This window comes from Corvus brachyrhynchos, unplaced genomic scaffold (assembly GCF_000691975.1).
Source record: "Corvus brachyrhynchos isolate BGI_N302 unplaced genomic scaffold, ASM69197v1 scaffold112, whole genome shotgun sequence".
NCBI lineage: Eukaryota > Metazoa > Chordata > Aves > Passeriformes > Corvidae > Corvus > Corvus brachyrhynchos.
Window position 1 is genome coordinate 96,736 of NW_008236765.1, and position 17,857 is coordinate 114,592.

The 17,857-nt window shown below is 48.3% G+C and overlaps 2 protein-coding genes across 5 annotated transcripts in view; one reads left to right on the forward strand and one right to left on the reverse strand.

The window, feature by feature from the left end:
• Nucleotides 1–10,969, forward strand: part of BMP2K (BMP2 inducible kinase) — a 31,368-nt gene extending 20,399 nt beyond the window's left edge. For all 4 annotated transcript variants that reach the window (XM_017727330.1, XM_017727332.1, XM_017727331.1 and 1 more), the window contains one exon: nucleotides 5,685–10,969. In XM_017727330.1, coding sequence (XP_017582819.1) covers nucleotides 5,685–7,093 — 1,409 coding nt within the window. In that variant the 3' untranslated portion in view covers nucleotides 7,094–10,969. The remainder of the gene's footprint in view (nucleotides 1–5,684) is intronic.
• A 592-nt stretch (nucleotides 10,970–11,561) lies between these two features.
• Nucleotides 11,562–17,851, reverse strand: PAQR3 (progestin and adipoQ receptor family member 3). Its single transcript, XM_008644859.2, has 6 exons — nucleotides 17,821–17,851; nucleotides 16,624–16,779; nucleotides 15,713–15,910; nucleotides 14,217–14,307; nucleotides 13,760–13,908; nucleotides 11,562–13,328 (listed from the first exon to the last, which is right to left on the reverse strand). Exons 2-5 carry the CDS (start codon nucleotides 16,771–16,773, stop codon nucleotides 13,766–13,768), a joined length of 582 nt encoding a protein of 193 aa, XP_008643081.2. The 5' UTR covers nucleotides 16,774–16,779; nucleotides 17,821–17,851; the 3' UTR covers nucleotides 11,562–13,328; nucleotides 13,760–13,765.
• Nucleotides 17,852–17,857: the final 6 nt, after the last annotated feature.

Sequence of the window (17,857 nt, forward strand, 5' to 3'; positions counted from 1 at the left end):
TGGAGGTGTTGGGAAATGTTGCCTGAAGCTGTTTCAGGCATTTGGTGTGCTTGTGGGGAATCTCTGTGAGCTGTCTCCTGGCTTGGATCTTGGGATAGGGTTCTGGTTCAGGTCATCTCATTAACAGTTCTGTTGAATGTTGGTACACATCATGTGTGCTGTAGACGTGATCAAGTCACTTGGTTTTTGTAGCCTCCATGGGGTAACCCCTTCTGAGCCACTGCAGACCTGTTCTCTGTGCAGAGACTGAATAAAAATGAGTCCAGTTCTGTAGCAGCTTCCTTGTGACTTCCAGGCTTCCCACACTCGGTGATGCGGTGGTGTCTTCAAATGGTCGCTGCAGGTGTCTGTCTTGGAATAAGAGGGGCTTTGTGGTGTGGTGTGTACTGTCCCAGCTATGTGGATCTTGTAGAAAACCAGCTGGCTGTGTGCCAGACAGCAGTGCCATGGGAATCATCTGGAGCCTTGGACACACCCCTGAGAATCCCCTGCTGCAGTAGGTGCTGCTGGGTGTGCACCACGTCACAGCGGAAACGTATGATGTTCTGGCAGGAACAGGCATGGGGGTTGATTATTCCTTCCATTGTTTTTTTGTGTACTGCTTCTAACAGGGTTTCAAGCCACTGCAAGTTCTGTACCACGGCTGTGGAGCCCTGGCACCACTGTGCAGTCTGGGCCTTTAAGTGAGACACAGCTCACTAGAATTTAAGAAAAAATTATGAATACCAGACCAGAAGAAACAAAAAAGACTTGAGCTGCTTTTACAACTTGAAAAGTGCTCCTGCCAACAGTTCGTGTTTCTTTGACAGCTGATGTTGATTGTTTAAAGATGCCTAGACCTGTGCAGTGATCTGGCTGTGGTAACAGCGTTTCAGGTTTAGGTAACTTGACCTCTAGAGTAAGTTCTTATCAATATTTGTACTCACTGACAGTTTTGCTGATGTCACTCTATATCTTCTTGGCTGTAACTTCAGATATTTGTAGTGCTTGCTGAATGCAGATTCAGGGTATTTCCCTGTATCAAGATCATCTTAAGCTTCAGCTGTTCTAGGTATCACTTCCTAAGTAACCTGAAATTGTTCACCCATCCTAGGTATAAATGGTGTGTCTGGGCTCTGCCAAGGGTCTGCTTTTTCTGTCCAAATTGGTCTTCTGATTTTTAAAAAGTTTTTTCACATCTTGGAGCAGTCATAGGCACGTTGCAGTATTTTTTTTGTATTGCACTTTAATCTCTGGATTAATTATTTAAAAGAATGTCGTCAGTAGCTGCCAGGCACAAGTGTGGTGGTGTTCTTCCATTTCTGTTGCTCTTGAACATAGAGGTGATGAGACGTGTAAATCCATTACAGTGTTGAGCAGCTGCTGCCCTGGCTGTTGTCAGAGAACTGGTGCAGATTTAGTTGCAGCCCGCCGGTAATCCTTGGGCTGACATGTGGCAAATTGTTATGAAATGATGGTGGCAGTATGTTCCCAATTCCAAGGGAGCTTAAAGCTCTTATGCCCCACTCTTGGGCCACCCCCGCAATCCCCTAAAATGGGGGACCAGCAGAAGGCATGTAATTACTGCAGTTGTTAGAGGGAATTCATCCTCTTATAATCCTGTGTCTCAAAAAAGAACATCAGAACAGAAAATTTCCTTGAAGATTGGGATCTTCTTATATGATTAAAGATGTTCCACCTGGCTTGCATTTGAGCAAAGAGCAATTGTTCCCTACAAGCTGCAAACCTGATTAGAAGTGTGGTAATCTGAACAGCACATTGCAAACAGATGTTGCTCACCAGTGTGCAGCATTGCCATATAAATATGTATCTGAACGTCTCTGCAGCAGTGTAGCCTGACAAGATTGCACGAAATGGACATGACACGACACTTCAGTTTGGAAATCTGTTTGGCCAAAGCATTCAACTGTCATTAAGCAGGGGCTTTTCCCTTTTGGGGGATTGTTTCTGTGTGTAGTGCTCTCTATTTCATTTGCTAACTTCATTAGCAGTGAAACAGGGGCAACTGTAGCGTAGAAAACCAAACTATCCTAGCTTAGTTTAAAAAATGATAGTTCTAGGGAGGTTATTTTTGGTTTGGTTTTGATTCTTGCCTGATGCAGTTTTTATCCATGTTCCTGGGGCTAACTTGAAGCCACTGCAGCTGCAAAGGTGGGTGCAGAGATGGATTGTTCCCCCTGGGTTGGCCAGGTAGGGCTAAAAGTGTGTAAAATGAGTATCTTAGAGTAGTTTCTGCTCAGAGCAGGTAGGTCTAGTTGTTTCTAACACCTCAACACACATGGAAGGATAAAGCAAAATACTTGCTCTTTCCTAACACATTCCAGTTTCAGAGCAGCGACGTGACCTTTCTGGTAATACTCCTTGGAGTAAAAGTGTTTTCTTCAAACCCACGTTTCAGGAGCAGTTGCTGCTCACAGCATCATCTGATGCGTGCCACCTGCTTTCCAGGTGACATTGTTGAGGTAGGGTCATGTGTGCTGGCTCTGCAACTCTGATAATAGTGAGCTCTTAGTGGAGGTTTTGAGTTTCTAATCACTGTTGGATAATTCCCAGTCTACACAATACCTAGACACTGGTTTCCTGCTGCAATAAGCAAGTCACACTGATACTCTGGCAAGGAGACTGGAGACGGAGGAATCTCAGCTAAAGAGCTAGAAATTTGGAAACCGTGTTCAGAAACCACTGCTGAGCTGAGATGCAGTTATTGGCTGTTCTGTGATGGTGTTGGAACAGGAAAAAGTCTTCTTGCTGTGTCTTTGAGTGGCCTCAAAATGGAGATATTTTGGACCATCTTTTCTCATGTGCAGGGGCAGACCTTTACAAATACACACCTCAAGCTTCCCTTTTCTGAAGGCTGCCTCATTCCTGCCAGCACAAAGGCTGGTGGTGTGTGCTGCATCTAGCGTGCCGTGGCATTGCCCTCAGTGGAGCAAGAGCCCACAGAACTGACTGGGGCCAGGACAGACTGCTGTGGGCAAAGTAAAAATGAACAAGTACATCAGACTTTCACTATTCTCGTTGGCTATTCAAGCACTTCCCCTGTGTCTGCCTCTGTCAGCCAGGAAGGTGCTCAGCATTTCCTTGAAGAGTGGTTCAGAGCTCCAAATACAGGGGGAAAACATCTGGCTTCTGTGTTGCTGTGGATGCATGTCTCCAGCAAGAGGGATTGCTCAGTGAATTGTTCCTGGCTTCATCCGAGTTCCTCTGGAGATTCTAGTTGTTAGACTCAAGAGAGGAAGCTTAGGGTGTTAATACAGACTCCTGAAAGGCTGGCTTGTCTTGATGCCCGATTCTCAAGATCATTGGCTGTGTGTGGCCAGCAAGAATCACAGTTCTGAATAACGGGCAGGTCTGTTGGGATGCTGGAGCAGCTGGGGTGCCAGTGCCAGCCCATGGAGTGTGCTGTGGGAAACGTCCTCTTTGCTGTACCATCTGTCTGAAGAGGTCTGGGGCTGAGAGCTGCACCTCGTGTGCCTCAGATGGCCCCTTCAGCAGCTCAGCTGCTCTTGGTAGAGGTTGGGTGTTCTGTCTCGTCAGTGCCCGTTACAGTTTGTTTTCTGTGGCAGCACTTAACAAATAATATTTAAACCTTTTGGGAAGTCAGGTATATCAGATAACACTGTGGTTCAGTTCTTCCTTGAAAAAAAAAAAAAAAAGCTGTATGAGTTGTTAACTGCATATTGAGATTAAGTGCAAAGTCTAACCATTCCTTGGGACTGTAAACTCTTGTGGATATGGACATAGAGAAAAGGTTTGGGCCTTTTGTTGTGTAAGTGGTGTTAACATCTAGCCTAGAAATAGTCCCTTTTTCTTCTTTTAAATCTATTTGCATTTATGCTAACATTAGTGTTCCAGTAAATATTGGAAACAGTAGGATTTGGAGGATAGAGGGTTATATAGTGCAATGTGAAGGCTGTACCTTTGGGAAATCTAAAGTAAGCAGCAAAATAATCCAGATTCTAATTTAGTGGCTAAAGCAAATATGTAGCATTTAAAATTACAATAGATAAGAAGCAATCTGACACCAGAAGGCAAGAAGAAACAGCTCAAAGCCCTAATCACCTGATGTTTTTAGTCATTCTGGTCATCCTGTTCTTAAATCCATACATAAATTGTATTGCTGCTGAATTTTGATTATTTTAAGTGTAACTGCAGAGGGGTGAGGAAGCTGGTGGATGAGGAAATCAGCTGTTAATTCCCTTTAAAAATGGAAGAAATGGCTCTTGTAAAACTGGAGCATAGAAAGAAAAGAATCCGACTTGGCCTGGAAGTTGCTAGTTTCCTTGTGAAAGAAGGAATTAGCTGGGAAAATATTTTGTATATTGCAAGAACAAGAGTTATGATCTGGATTCTGGCTGAAGACATTTTTTTGAGAAGTAGTGGATGCCTGCAGCCCTCCCTAGCTTTTTCAATCCATTGAACACATGGAGTGCGTTAAATGTCAGTGTTTGGGTAACAAAGCCCTAAGTGGAAGACATTCGTTTTGGTTGAGTGAGGTCAGGGCTCCAGTGCAGTGCTCTGGGTAGAGTACTCTAATAACTGCTTGAACAGGAGGAGCCCCAGCCCCAGCTGGTGTCAGATGCTGGAGGTGTGAGAAGCTCATCCCCGGTGCCAGGGTGCCTGTGACAGCCTCCCTGGGCAGAGTCGCACACAGGTTTTGGGCAGTGGCTCTGTGCCTGCCGGGAAGTGACTTCTCACTGCTGTTGTTGGTGTTACATGTAACATTATGCACCTTATCTGTGGCCAAGAGAAGAGGACATCTCAAGGGCAAATGTGCTTTACCCAGTGGAGACTGAGGTGTTTTTATTTTCCTGCTGCTCCTTCTCTTCCAGTAGAAATCCAAGTCAGTTACACTTCTGAAAACATCTCCCCACAGCACGGGGCTCTGACACAGGGAGAAACTGGGCTTGCGAAGTGACGACAGCTGTGCCAGTGCCACTATGCAGCCTCCCCTGCTCTGCCTGCTCTTGCCATCTCTTTTTTTGTGCTGCTGCAAAATTTTTACTGCTTCCAGTGTTCCCAAGGCAACCACACCACAGAAGACTCATGAGTGAATTGTTCGTTCAGTTCTAGTTGTCAGTGAATAGGGGGGAGGAAGCAGGCAGAGGAAAATGAGTAGATAAATTTCCTTGCCATAGAGAAGCTGAGCTGACAGATTGCACTTAGACAAAAAGCAGAAAGCATTTTTCTCAAACTTCAGGTAAAGCAAGAGCTCTTTGTACCTCGGTTGCTGTGGGAGTTAGAAGGAGCTGCTCTCATGACTAGATTGTTGTTTGTCAGAGCAGACTATCAAAGTAGAAGCACACCCCAAAATAGCTTGTCTGCTTAAAAAAAAATAATATAGAAAAGTAAAGTGTTTAAATCCTGCTGTAGCTGTATAATGACTGGTTTTGAAAAGCTGTCTCCAGAGATCAGCTGTGTCCATTAGCCCCTTCTCCGTGCCCCAAAAATGTTGGTACTGTATTTCCAGGCCCCTTGTGCTCAAGAAGTAAAGTTGGCAGCTCTGACTGTTGATTTTATAAGTGTTGTTTGAACTATCAGATCTGATTTTTAGTTTATTTCACTCCGTAAGTACAGGATATATGTTTGCATAGCTCCTGGGATGTGTGGCTGTGGGGTGTGTGGAGTAAATTTTGCCTTTGTATGTTTTAAGTTTTCTTTTGCTTTTTTCTTTGGACCTGCAGGTTCCTCTGGAAAACAAGTGGATAATTCAGCCAGCAATCCAGGAAATATCTTAGGGACCCCAACAAAGGCTGGAAAACTGAGCCATGCATTTAGAGATCCCCGGCCAGGGAGGAAAAGTGCAGAGGCACACGTGACAAAAGGTGGTGAGGAGTCAGAGAGTGATTTTGAATCTGATCCTCCTTCTCCCAAGAGCAGTGAGGAAGAAGAAGAACAGGAGGATGAAGAAGTCTTGCATGGAGAGAACGGAGACTTCAATGATGACAATGATACAGAACCGGAGAATTTAGGCCACCGACCTCTCCTCATGGATTCTGAGGAAGAGGTGGAGGAAGAGGAGGAGGAAAAACAGAGCTCTGATTCTGATTGTGACCGTACCAAGCAAAAATGTGTGGAAGGGCTCCTGAGCACTCGGTTCAGAGATGGTGTGGGCAGCGGTGAAATCACAGAGCCCAGTTCAGTGCCTATGTCCCTGCCTGAGGTGCCAAGCACTCTGATCAACCCTGGCCAAGAATTTGATGTGTTTGGAGCTGTGCCCTTTTTCACTCTGCAGCCTCAGGCAAGAGAGAAGATGGAGAAAGATGTTTCTTCTCAGGGCCAAGAGCAGGATGACTTTGATGTTTTCACAAAGGCTCCCTTCAGCAAAAAGGTGCCCCAGCAAGATGGGCAGGGGTCGGGGATGGAGCCTCTGCTCTCCCCCACCTCTCCACGGAGCGTGGATATCTTTGGCTGCACCCCGTTTCAGCCGTCCCTTCTCCCCAAGTCTGCTGGGAGCAGAGAGGACCTGTTTGGGCTGGTTCCGTTTGAGGAGATCACAGGGAGCCAGCAGCAGCAGCAGAAGGTGAAGCAGCAGCGGAACCTGCAGAAGCTGTCTTCCCGCCAGAGGCGCATGAAGCAGGAGGTGTCCAAGAACAATGGGAAGCGCCATCACGGCACCCCCACCACCACAAAGAAGGGGCTGAAACCCAGCTACCGCACCCCAGAGCGCGCCCGCCGGCACAGGAAGGCCGGCCGCAGGGACTCCCAGAGCAGCAATGAGTTCCTGACCATCTCGGACTCCAAGGAGAACATCAGTGTGGCCTTGACTGACAGCAAGGATCGAGCCAACCCTCTGCAGGCAGATGAGACTCTGCTGGATCCTTTCGGAGCCAAACCCTTCCACCCGCCAGACCTGATGCGCCATGCCCAGCACCAGGGCTTTGGGGACAGCTGCGGGGACCATGGCACCATGGCTGGCAGGCCAAGGCAGAGCTCCTTTCACGGGGCCGTTCACGGTGGGGACGGGCTGAAAACAGATGACTTTGGTGCGGTGCCCTTCACAGAGCTGGTCGTGCAGAGTACACAGAGCCAACCACAGCAGGCACTGGAGTTAGATCCCTTTGGAGCAGCTCCGTTTCCTTCCAAACAGTAAAGGCTTCCAATGGGTTCCCCCCACTCCACCTCTTCAAGTCCCTTAATAAAGGTTTAGTGGAGTAATTTATGTGGTTGAAATGCCAGGGCCCTGGGTTGTACAGCTTGTTCAGGTTGAGGAGGCAGTGGCCTGCGTGCACGATCGGATTGCAAATGATGGCTAATTCTGTTTGGGATCTTTTTGAGAAAAAGAGAAACAAAGCAGGAGCATTGTTTTCTTAGGGCAGATGGCTCCCAGAATGAAACAAGGAATTGGATATGAGTCCCTGTCACTGACTTGGGGCCCTGGGACATACTGTCATTCTGCACTGTGGTGTTGCCTTTCCATCCCTCTGCCCTGTGCCCATGTGGAGCAGAAGAGGCAGGGAGCACATGGGAAATGTTTTTCATGTGTACAGGGGGCTAATGAACTGTGGTGCTTCTTTGTGTCTCAGCAGACCTAAGAACCAAGACATACTAAAATCCAGATTATATGCTGGAAATAGTCAAGTCTTTGCTTCCTAGGTGAAAACTACCTTTATTAATCATAAAAATAAAGCAACCACATCCTCATGGGGCTGTGGCCTAGAATTCCAGAGCACAGCTATGGCTTGGGACCTTGCAGACTTCTATGCAGCTGCAGAGATGAAAGGCAGATGGTTTTTTTGGTGTGCCTAAATGGTCATTTTTTAATTTTTTTTTTTTTTTAATAGTAAGTGCCATTAATGTAAAATAGCAAACTGGAAACGTAGAGTCAAAACTAAAGAAGTAGATAATTTACTGATCTGTGAGAAGCCTGAATGTAGGGGTGAGCCAGCAGGTACACGGCTGGAATTGCAGCACTTGGGAGACTCCTCAGCACACTGGAAGAGTTGTCATCCTTGGGCACATCTGGAGTGTTTCAGATGACTTGGAGAGTTCACTGTGAGGTGCAGCCATTGGATTGATTTGATTACGAAGTGGGATTTGTGTCTGTTTTCATCTTGGATTTTATTTTCAAGAAAATGTATGTTCTCTCAAACACGGGGGGTTTTTTTACCACAGTAGTTTTATGAAATGACTGTAACCTAATGCTCTTTTAAGGTTTGCTAAATGCACTGAGCTTTGGATGAGCTTCCTGCCCCAGCTGTGTTCCAGCAGGAGCTGGTGGCTGCCGGACCACTGAGCTGCTTTTCACCCCACGGAGCCTTACGGGCAGGAGCCTTATGGGTCCCCTCTGCCCAGGACCTCGGAGGCGTGAGGGACCCCAGGAGGTGCCTCAGGTGATGGGAGGAGGTGTGAACACTGCTGAGCACAAGAGTTTCCTTCCTGTGGTGTGGAAGTTGGTGCTGTGCGTAGGTGGGACAGCTCCGCTGCCTCGCAGCTTGTCATGAGCCACGGACACCGTCTGCAGAGCCCACGCCCCTCAGGACAGCCCAGCCCGTCTGCCTGGGTTCCACAGCCATCTTCACGAGGACACGGAAGGAGGTGGTTCCTCGGCTTGTCTCACCTTTCTGTCCTGCTCCAGTGGAGGCTGAGGAGTAGGTAGCTGGGTGTTTGTATGTGGAGGACATCACTGTTTGTGGCCAGGTGTCCTCATGTCCCCCCCATCACAGGTGAAGTGAAATATTCAGGGTTGTGAGCTTTTTTTCCCCCAAAGCCTCCTGCTGGATATACAGGAGATCTGTGATCCTGAGATTTCTTAGGGGGGGATTTGATCCCTTACAATATTCACTGAAAACACATTGAAAACAAATCACATGACTCCTTTGGTGACGGTCAGTTGGATAAAATGCCGACTAGGATGTATGTGAGATTGCTTCCCTTAGCCCCGGAATCCGAAAGTTGCTCATAGCCATCTGTACACCATCTGTACAACCTTCATCTTGCTCAGTTTCATTTCTCACAGGGTGTAAGTGGAATATTCCAGCTGTGCCTGCTTCAGTGTGCCTTTTCCAGGCTTAGAAGTTAAGCCCTTAGGAGATAGAGTAGAAATGTTTCAATACAGGACTTTCCAGGCTTTATTACTGCTCTTCTCACCTGTTTGGTGCCAAAGGCTGCAAGAAGCACTTGCCAATTTTTGTAGCATTTCTGACACTCAGGTTAACTGTCTTTTTCCTTTTTTCCCCCCCCTCTGTGCATGCTTATGAGCTGCCTTTTCAGTGTCCTTCAGAGCTGTTACCTGCCTGAAGAGCTCTTGGAACAGAGTGAGATGACAAATGGAGCAGTGGGGTGGACACAAAATGAGAGTAAAACCATGGTCCTAAATGTGGCTGGTCCTTGCCAAAGCCTTGCCTTCCCAGTGGGAAAGCAGCGGGAAGGGTTAACGATGTGTATGGCACTGGGGATTGGCTCCAGGGCCCAGGAAGAGAGGTGGGGGCTGTTGGACACACAGGGAGGAGGCCGGGCATCAGCAGATCCAGTGTGGGCAGAAGTGATCAGGTAAATTAAAAATAGAAGGAAATGCGTTCATGTGTTGTTGGTTTACCCCCAGTCTCCAGGCTGAGAAGTGCTGCAGGGGGTTTTGGCAGAGGGTCTGCACGCGCTTGTATTGCAGCACAGCAAAGCTGAAGGGAGAGATGAGGCAAAGGCAAACGGCAGACCCCAGTGGCTCTAGAGCTGGCATAACATCTCTGGTGGATGACTTAGGGCCTGTGATACTTGCCTCCTAATGGCCTTAACAAACCTGGTTCTTCATACTCAAGATACCAAACAGGTTTTTGTTTAAATGTAACGTTTTTGTCTCTAGAGCTAGTTATTTTATCCTTTCTCATGGTCGATATGAGATTGGTGCACCCTGCTAAGCTGACTTTGCCTGGTATATGTAGTTTATGCACAACTAAACCCAAGTTTGGGGTTATTTTCAGCCACTATCCACTATTCAAAGGAGGTGAAAGATGTGACTATCTGGGAATGGGATATCCTTCGCCTTTGTTCAGGGTGTGCGGTGTGCAACGTGACCTTTGCTGGAATCAGGAAAGCCCTTGCTGCAGTAGGCAGGCATGTACGTGCTGCCTGTGGCAGGAAGAGGGCAAGGTAAGGGGTTGACACTTCCCTTCCAGGCAAAAACCGCAGTGGATTTTTACAGCTTGTCCTTCTGCATGCTGAGGGACTGGAGCACAGGCCTTCTAGGATCAGCTGCTGGAGAGACCGTCTGTCCCAAGGTACTAAGAAGCCCCTAGTGGTTGTGGTCATTGAAAGAAAAACCAGGTAGTTTTGTTTGTCTGCGGACTCAAAGGGCCCTGAGGTGTATACTTAATATAATTAATGCTTTGGCTGCCCTCTGTGTGGCAGGGAGCTCTGTGAGCACCAGCGTTGGAGGAAAAAGTTTCTAATCATTCTGGGTGTCCCAGTTAGTAAAACCAAGTACTGTGAAAATAAGTTGATATATTTGCTACTGTGAGAATAAGAGTTTATCTGGAGTTTTTTATACTATATAGTGTATTTTTATATATGAGAAATATATATAAAATATACACATGCTCGCACACATCACGTACCCCTTGGAGTTGCTGTGGTTTTGGTAACCCAGCAGCCACAATCATGTTTGTGACTTGAGTGAATATGAGTTAAGCACCAAGGGTGGCTGCTGTGTTACTGTTCCACAGTGCTTATTTTGAAAGGAAATCAAGAAGAGTGTGTGTATGGCTAAAGTTGTGACTGAGGCATCACCTAGTACTAAAGAGCATAAAAACGATTTTAAAATTGCTGGCATTCAGCTTTTAAGTGCACTTTCCTGAACTACACTTCCACTTCTTGTTAGACTTTGAGTTTTAAAGCTGTTTTGTGTACTACTAAAGCGAGAACTTTTAACTTCTTTTGTGAAGCTGATGTATGTCACAAAATCCTTGGAGTTGTTAAATAAAAGAACCTGGTAACAGTGCCTTTGCAGGTCTCTTCAGCACTGCATTGTGAAGTATTCATGTGTAGGCTTTGATGTACTCGTTATAAGCTGCTGCTGCTGCTGAATGATTTTGTGGCTGTAAGCACCTGTGTCTCTCTTAAAAGTGTTTTAAATAGTTATATTTGCTGCCCAGTCATCTTGCTTTGTCCAACTGGTTAAAAATCTGTGGATCATGTGTTATTTTGAATTCCTTCGGCTCAGTGTTACTCCTTAAACCCTTCTTTCAGGAAGGTCCTGTGCGGTTCCCAATGCCACTGCTGTGGACTGAGCTCTGCACTTCTGGACAGAACTGTACTGTGGTTTGAGCCCCTTCCTGCAGTTGTTTACTGGAGCAGGTTTTTTGAACGCTCCTTGTATTGATTTTACTCTTGGGTGAGCGGAGGTAAGAATGGAAATGGTCAAGAACAGAAAAAGCAGCAGCAGGACTGTTAATAAAGAATAGTGGTAGTAGGCTGCAAAGCCGAGTTCATCAGCAAATTGAACTAGAGATGCTACCCCAAAATTCCCCGTCTGTGTAACCCACAGGATGTGGCACAAGTTCCGTGGCTGAGCCATTCACATCTATGGTTTTGCTGCATGAGATGCACGAATGATGTTACTCCAAGGAAACAGTCAATGAACTGGAATTTATTTATAGGTTCAGTCTGTACACCAAAGACCATCATGCAGCTTGATAAATTGTGTCAAGTAAAAATGCACAGCTTGGCAATCAGTTTCCTTACCTGGTGAAAACTGCTAGAGTAGTTAAGAGTTTCCATTAAAAAAATACATTAGCCAACGCTAAAGTCAGTACTATTTCAGAGCACAGACACATTCTTCGAGTATTGCTGTACACATAACACTGGAAACAGACTTCTATACTTGCAAGTTCCTTGTCAGGCGTCAGTAGTAGTAATTAGTGCACTTGAAACTTGCTTGGCTGTCAAGTTAAAAGAAAATCATTAAAAATTCAGTGTTTACACTGAAAGGCTTAAAGCTCTGGGAGCTGAATCGTTAACACAGAGTCAGTTTTGTCAATACTTGTTTCTGGAGTTAAAAAAAAACAAAACAACAAAAAGCACCAAAACCAGCCTCTCCATGCCTTCTCCATGCCCAAGGAGTTCAGGTGCCTGTCCACAAGCTTCCACCACCACTCCCCATGTCCTTGGCACACCCTGACCGGAGAACGAGCCCTACTCCCCTGCCTTAGCCCTGGGACAGGCACCTTTGGGGGACTAACAGAGCCTGCCTGCCCTCAGGAAGTCACTGCACAAAGCCAGCCTCTCCCAGTGGAGTATGGGGAAGCCCCTTCCACAGGGCCAAAGCCACTTAGGATTAATCCTAACAGCATCATTGCCTCTAACCTCAAAGTCCAAAGGATTTCAGTGCTGTTTGGAAGACTGGCACCCCTGGAGCTTAACTGTGCTGAGCTACAGCTACCCAATAACTAGGGTATTTCATGGCTCCCTGGTGTTAATTTTATAAGAGATGGCTCCACAACACATCCTGAAACTCCAGACAGCCTTTTCACTGTGGCAGGATTGTGGCAGCAAGTCCTTTTGGATAGCGGTGTCTACGAGCGCAGTATCACCTTGTGCACATGGAAAGGCCAAAGGTCAGGAATTTGCATCCGAGCAGGTTCACTGATTGTGAAACAGCAACAAACATGGACACGCAGGCTTAGTGCTACTCCTGGAATATTTCGGAATACTGATTCCAGATTACTGAAGGGATCTAGAGAAATTTCTTCAAGCAATGGCACTACCCCCCTTGGGGGAACATCTGCAATGAAGATCTAGGTGTGCTGGCTATCATGTGATCTTAGCTCCCAGGGAACGGAAAAGAGCTTGTCCAGAGCAGGGCACAAATCCACTGCATTCCAGTTCATATGTTCCTGTGCCAACGCTGAAGCATAAGCACATCTTCCAGGCAAAGGCTAACGGATGCACAGCCCACGGGGCTGTGGTTCGGATCCAGGACCGGGTCCCACAGTTCTCACAATTTTACAGGCACGCTGTCAGGAGTGTTCTCCTAAGTGTGCACACCACCTGAAAACTTGGAGTCCGGGCCTGAGCACCCTTGGCTTGAGCCGTTCATGTCTGCCACGCAACAAAACATCTTGCTGGGATCTGCATGCCAAGGTAGCTCAGCCTCCTGCTGTCCTGCTCCAGGAAGATCTGTTTGGTACTTGACTGTAGAGCAGGAAGTGGCTGAGAAAGAAATGCCCCTCAGATCCCCGGCAGTGCTGTTGGGTTTACCAAAGCTTGCAGTTACACTTTGTCCCAGCAAGGGGTAACAGTCCAGGAGTCAGGAAAGGAACTGCCTCAGTACTTGACAGCACAGCTCATCACATGAGGTCCAGACCCTCAGAGTCACAAATCCTCTTGTGCTGCCTCTGAAACAGAGCAGGGAAAGGAGGTAAATCACTATGCACATGTAATTAGCAACTCATCTGATTTCCACAACATCCACATCAATGCTAAGCAGACTGAAAACCTGACAAAAGCCTGAGGGAAAGGCTACTTAGGGCCAAGTACTAATGATGGTTTGAGATTATTAAGATTGTGACACTGAGCTGGAAGTGGTCCGGCAGGGCTTAGCCCAGCCTGCTCTAAAACTGCTCAAGGAGCCAGCAGCTCCACAGAGCTTCAGCCAGTGCAGCAGCACAGGTGGGCGGAGTGCCTGGCATCACATCCCTGCTTTTTCTTTACAGCAAGCATTGCACCAGTCAGCACCCACTCGGGGGCAGCGACCTGAGGTTCAGGCCACGATTCCTGAAGCTTGTGGTTAGAGTATCCTATTCCCCGAGGGTGGTAATGGCCATACCTTGGCTCACAAGTCCGCGCCGTACTCGGGGCAGGGCTTGCTGTGTCGGTACTGCATGATGTACACCGTGGACTGGTGCCACCAGTACAGCATCACCACTGCCAGGATGTGCCACACTTGGTGGCTCGAGCCGAGGTAGTTCAGCTGGCCTGCGGGGGAGAACAGGGGCAGGGAGTTCAGCTGTAAAATGCAGCCCCAGTGCATGCAGTGCAATCAGCAATCAGCCTCCTGCAGAGCTCCACGCTACCCTGCCCTTGAGGGGTGACGGGGAAAGTTCTTTAACGAACTCGATGGAAGTTGTCTGCCTCTTCCCACTGTTTTACTCTGTATGGGAACACCGCATGGGGAGCATGCTCAGTCGCCTCTCTCCTAGGAAGTTCAGGACCCACAGCAAGAACTGTGACACTGCAGGAAGCTTAACTGCAGAAAAAAAATCAGCCAGAAGAGAATTTCCTACCTGGGAAGTATCTTTCTGGAACTTTGGAAATATAGAAGAGAAAAGCTACAGCAGCGATGAAGTACATGACAACTACCCGCGGAGCAAACTCCTGCAAAAGAAAAGGAAGCTCTCCTATTCTGTTAGAAGGCAAAACCAGAAAAAAATGTCCCTGAAGATAAAAAAGGAAAAGGCACGACAGCACTGCATTTTCCTTCCCTGCCTGTGTCAGCTGTGCATACAACCAACGGGGACGCAAATGCCAAACTCCGGGAAAGCCTGAGTGGGCAGAAACGTCTTGTATTCCAGCCTCTCTGCCTTCTACACACAAACTACTCAGTTCAGCCTACAGCAGACATGGCATCTGTCCGTGAAAGGATGCCTGCCACTCCCCTGACCCTACACAGAACAGCCAGGGTGATGGACACTGCACTGCATATCCCACTTAAGCTGGGATTGCAGCTGCTGCACCAAAGCCCGCAGGACTGCTCACACTGGGTGGTCAGTAACCAGCAACTCAGTCACCAGGTGGATTTTGTTAGCAGCATGTTTTGTTACCAAAAGTGGGCCATTTTTCTGAAGTATGGAAATAAAATATGTACCATAGACACCATCCTGCTATCCTAGGGGAAGCCAAATGGGGAATTGTTGGGGCACAACTGCTATTGATAGGATTTTTAGAGGGCCATTGTGAAATGTCCTGTATAAAGGCCACATACATTTCCAAATGGTGCTCTGCCACATTCCACAGCAGTTCTGGACTAGGCTGAACCCTCACCCCAGGGGACAGCCTTCCATCCAGGCCAGCCCTGGCGTGTGCAGTTTGTGCTCACTGCGAAAAGGAAACATTTTCTTCAGCACCATCAGGTGTCCCTGGGTAACTGCAGCAATTTCACGGGGGTTCATACTGGGGCACACTGGACTGCCTTTGGCTGTACTGGGCTGCTGCTTGCACAGCATAATTCCAAGTCGTGAAACAAACAGGAAAACAGTAACATGAAAGAGCTGTTAGAGGAGGATTGCGTAGGAGACAGAGGGCTGAGCAGATAAATGCTGATTTCTGCTGCCAACCTAGGGAACAGAAGAGGAAACAAATAATCGTCCCATCATCCCAGTGTCTCCTGGTTGTCCTCTGGAGCTGTGGGGGTGGCCAGCCCCGAGCACTCATGCAGCCTGACTGGCTCCTTCCTGCTCCACAGCCACCTCAGCACCTGGCGCCCTGCCCTGCGGTCTGCCCGCACAGGTTGCTCTGTGTGCAGGCACAGGCACACCTGGATCCAGCTTTCCTTCTCACTGTGCAACTTTAGGGCCACACAGCAGAATGAAGCTTCCCAAGCTGTCAACCCCCTCTCAACACATTTCTCAGTGTTCCCATGTGGATCATATTGACCAAAAGCATTCTGTCCTTAAAGGAATTTTAACTCTTCCTGCTTCCCCATTGTTTCCCCAAGTGTAAGAAGACTCAAGGAAGACGGCAAGTGAAAAGCAAAAGGGAATCTTACTTTTTTTTTTTTTACCTGTACAATGGATGCACCAACGCCGCCATTAAGCCAAACCCAGTGGATGGTGGGAATGATTCCATACCCAGACACGGAACAGAAAATGATGGAGCGCAGCCTGTGCCACTGCTGTGTGAGGTAACTGGGGTGGATCTGAGCAAAAAACACTGCCAGGATCATGGCCAGCACAGTGATCAAATACACCTGGCGCCAGTACTGAGGGCAAAAAGAAACAAAGGCAAGGTTGTGGGTTTGTTATCACAGGCAAAAGTCAGCTCTGGGCAGGAAATTTCAGTGACTGAGCACAGCGATACCTCAAACCTGTCCCTGCTGCAAGCACCAGCCGTGGGTCTGAGTGCAGGGCCCTGTGTTTGTCAGCTGGCACTGAGGGGAAGGGACTCTGTTGCTCAGGGGCACCTGGCACCACAGCCTTCATTCCAAGCACTTCCTGCACCAGATGCTTTCAATGCACCTGTGCCTCGCCAGCCCAGCTCAGGTCCTGGACAGCCATATCCACAGCAGGCCTTGGAAGGGAACTCATTTACTCATCCTCTATTAGATGGAGAGAAAATAAGCAGCTACCTCGTGGGCAATGCTGTTTGAATAAAGTACCTGTGACGGGACACATCCCATGATCAGCATCAGGCACCGGATACTGGTAGGACCTGTAAAGTTTCCCTGCCTTGAGAGGAATTTGAATATTTTCTTGAGGCTTGTGCGATCAACAGTTGGAAACGAAAACCTGCATTTGCCTGTCTCTTCAGCCAGCACAGTTCTGCCAGGGTCAGAGGGACGTGTTCCACTTCCCATCCCTGTCTCCCCACTCCTGTTCTGTTTGGACACCTGCACTGAACCCCCTTCCTGCAGCATGGAAACTACAGTGAGACCACAGGAACTAAACCCTGCAAGGACATGTGCTCCTGACTCACATTACTGCAGTAGAAGGCATAGAACACGCCTGACACATAGCAGCCCAGGATCCCGATGGAAATTCCCGCATAATCCAGTGCCATCCAGCGCCGGCTGGTCTTCTCCGAGCGGTGACAGCAGAACAGGTGATATCCTACTGAGCAAAGCATACAGACCTACACAGAGGGCCAGAGGAGGAGGATTAATTCCTTGAAAAGGAGCAGGGAGCACAGCAAGCTTCAGCTCTGCAGCTGGAGCAGGCGCCTGGCCCATGACGTGTTGTGCAGTGCACCTTGGTGCAGGCACTTGTGATCCCTGCCAGCCAGCCATAAAGCTTCTCTGGCAGGGAGAGGAGGAGCAGGACACTGCAAACCATGATAACCAGTTGCACAAGTAAGAAAAGTGGGCTTGTGAGGCTGAGTGAGCTGACAGTGCTCCAGGGACACACATCTGCACCAGTACAGGGGGATGATGAATTCCGCTGGGCCAAACTGCCACAGGCAGAGCCCAAAGCCCAAATCTGCCCTGACTGCCCAGCACCCACTGTGTGCCTTTACTGAGGGAACACACAGAAATTTAACTCTTATGCACAGGCTGCTTGTTTGCTCCTATGCCGGCTTAAAATCTTTTCCCTGAGAAATGTTTGGTTCTCTGTGACCTTCTGCAAGAGCAGGGAGGAGCACTAGAGCAGTGCTTTCCCAGCCAGCAAGGGAGTTTTCCTGTACAGAGGCATCCTGTACCCCGCAGAGAACACAAATGGTGCCTTTGGCTTTCTGTGCTCTTGCAAGGACAGTGTACTTCACAGGAGCTGCAGTGGCCCATCGGCGACACACCTGAAGTCTGCTGTGGAAACAGATTCATCTGACAAGTAAGAAGTCACCAGCCCTCCTGCCCTTCCCGACCATCAGGCCACGGCTGATCTCTGTGCTCCGGTGCTTGGCCCTTTCCAGCAGGACCTGGTGCCGTCTGGAGCCACGTCAGGCCCCCCTCAAGCTGTGGAAGCTCTGAGACACGGCCTGGACAAAGCACTTGTTTACCACTGACTCTCTCCTGTGCCAGCTGTGCTCGGTTTTCCCCAGCTTATTCCAGGTGAAATCCGACGCCACCACAGCGGCTTCTACCTCGAAGAGCGATGCCACTCAAACCGCGCTGTCCCCGGAGTGACCCGAGCCCGCACAGCGGGAGGGGCTCGACACTGCCCTGGAGCCGGCGCCTACCTGGAAGCAGAAGAGGCAGACGGAGCAGATGACGAAG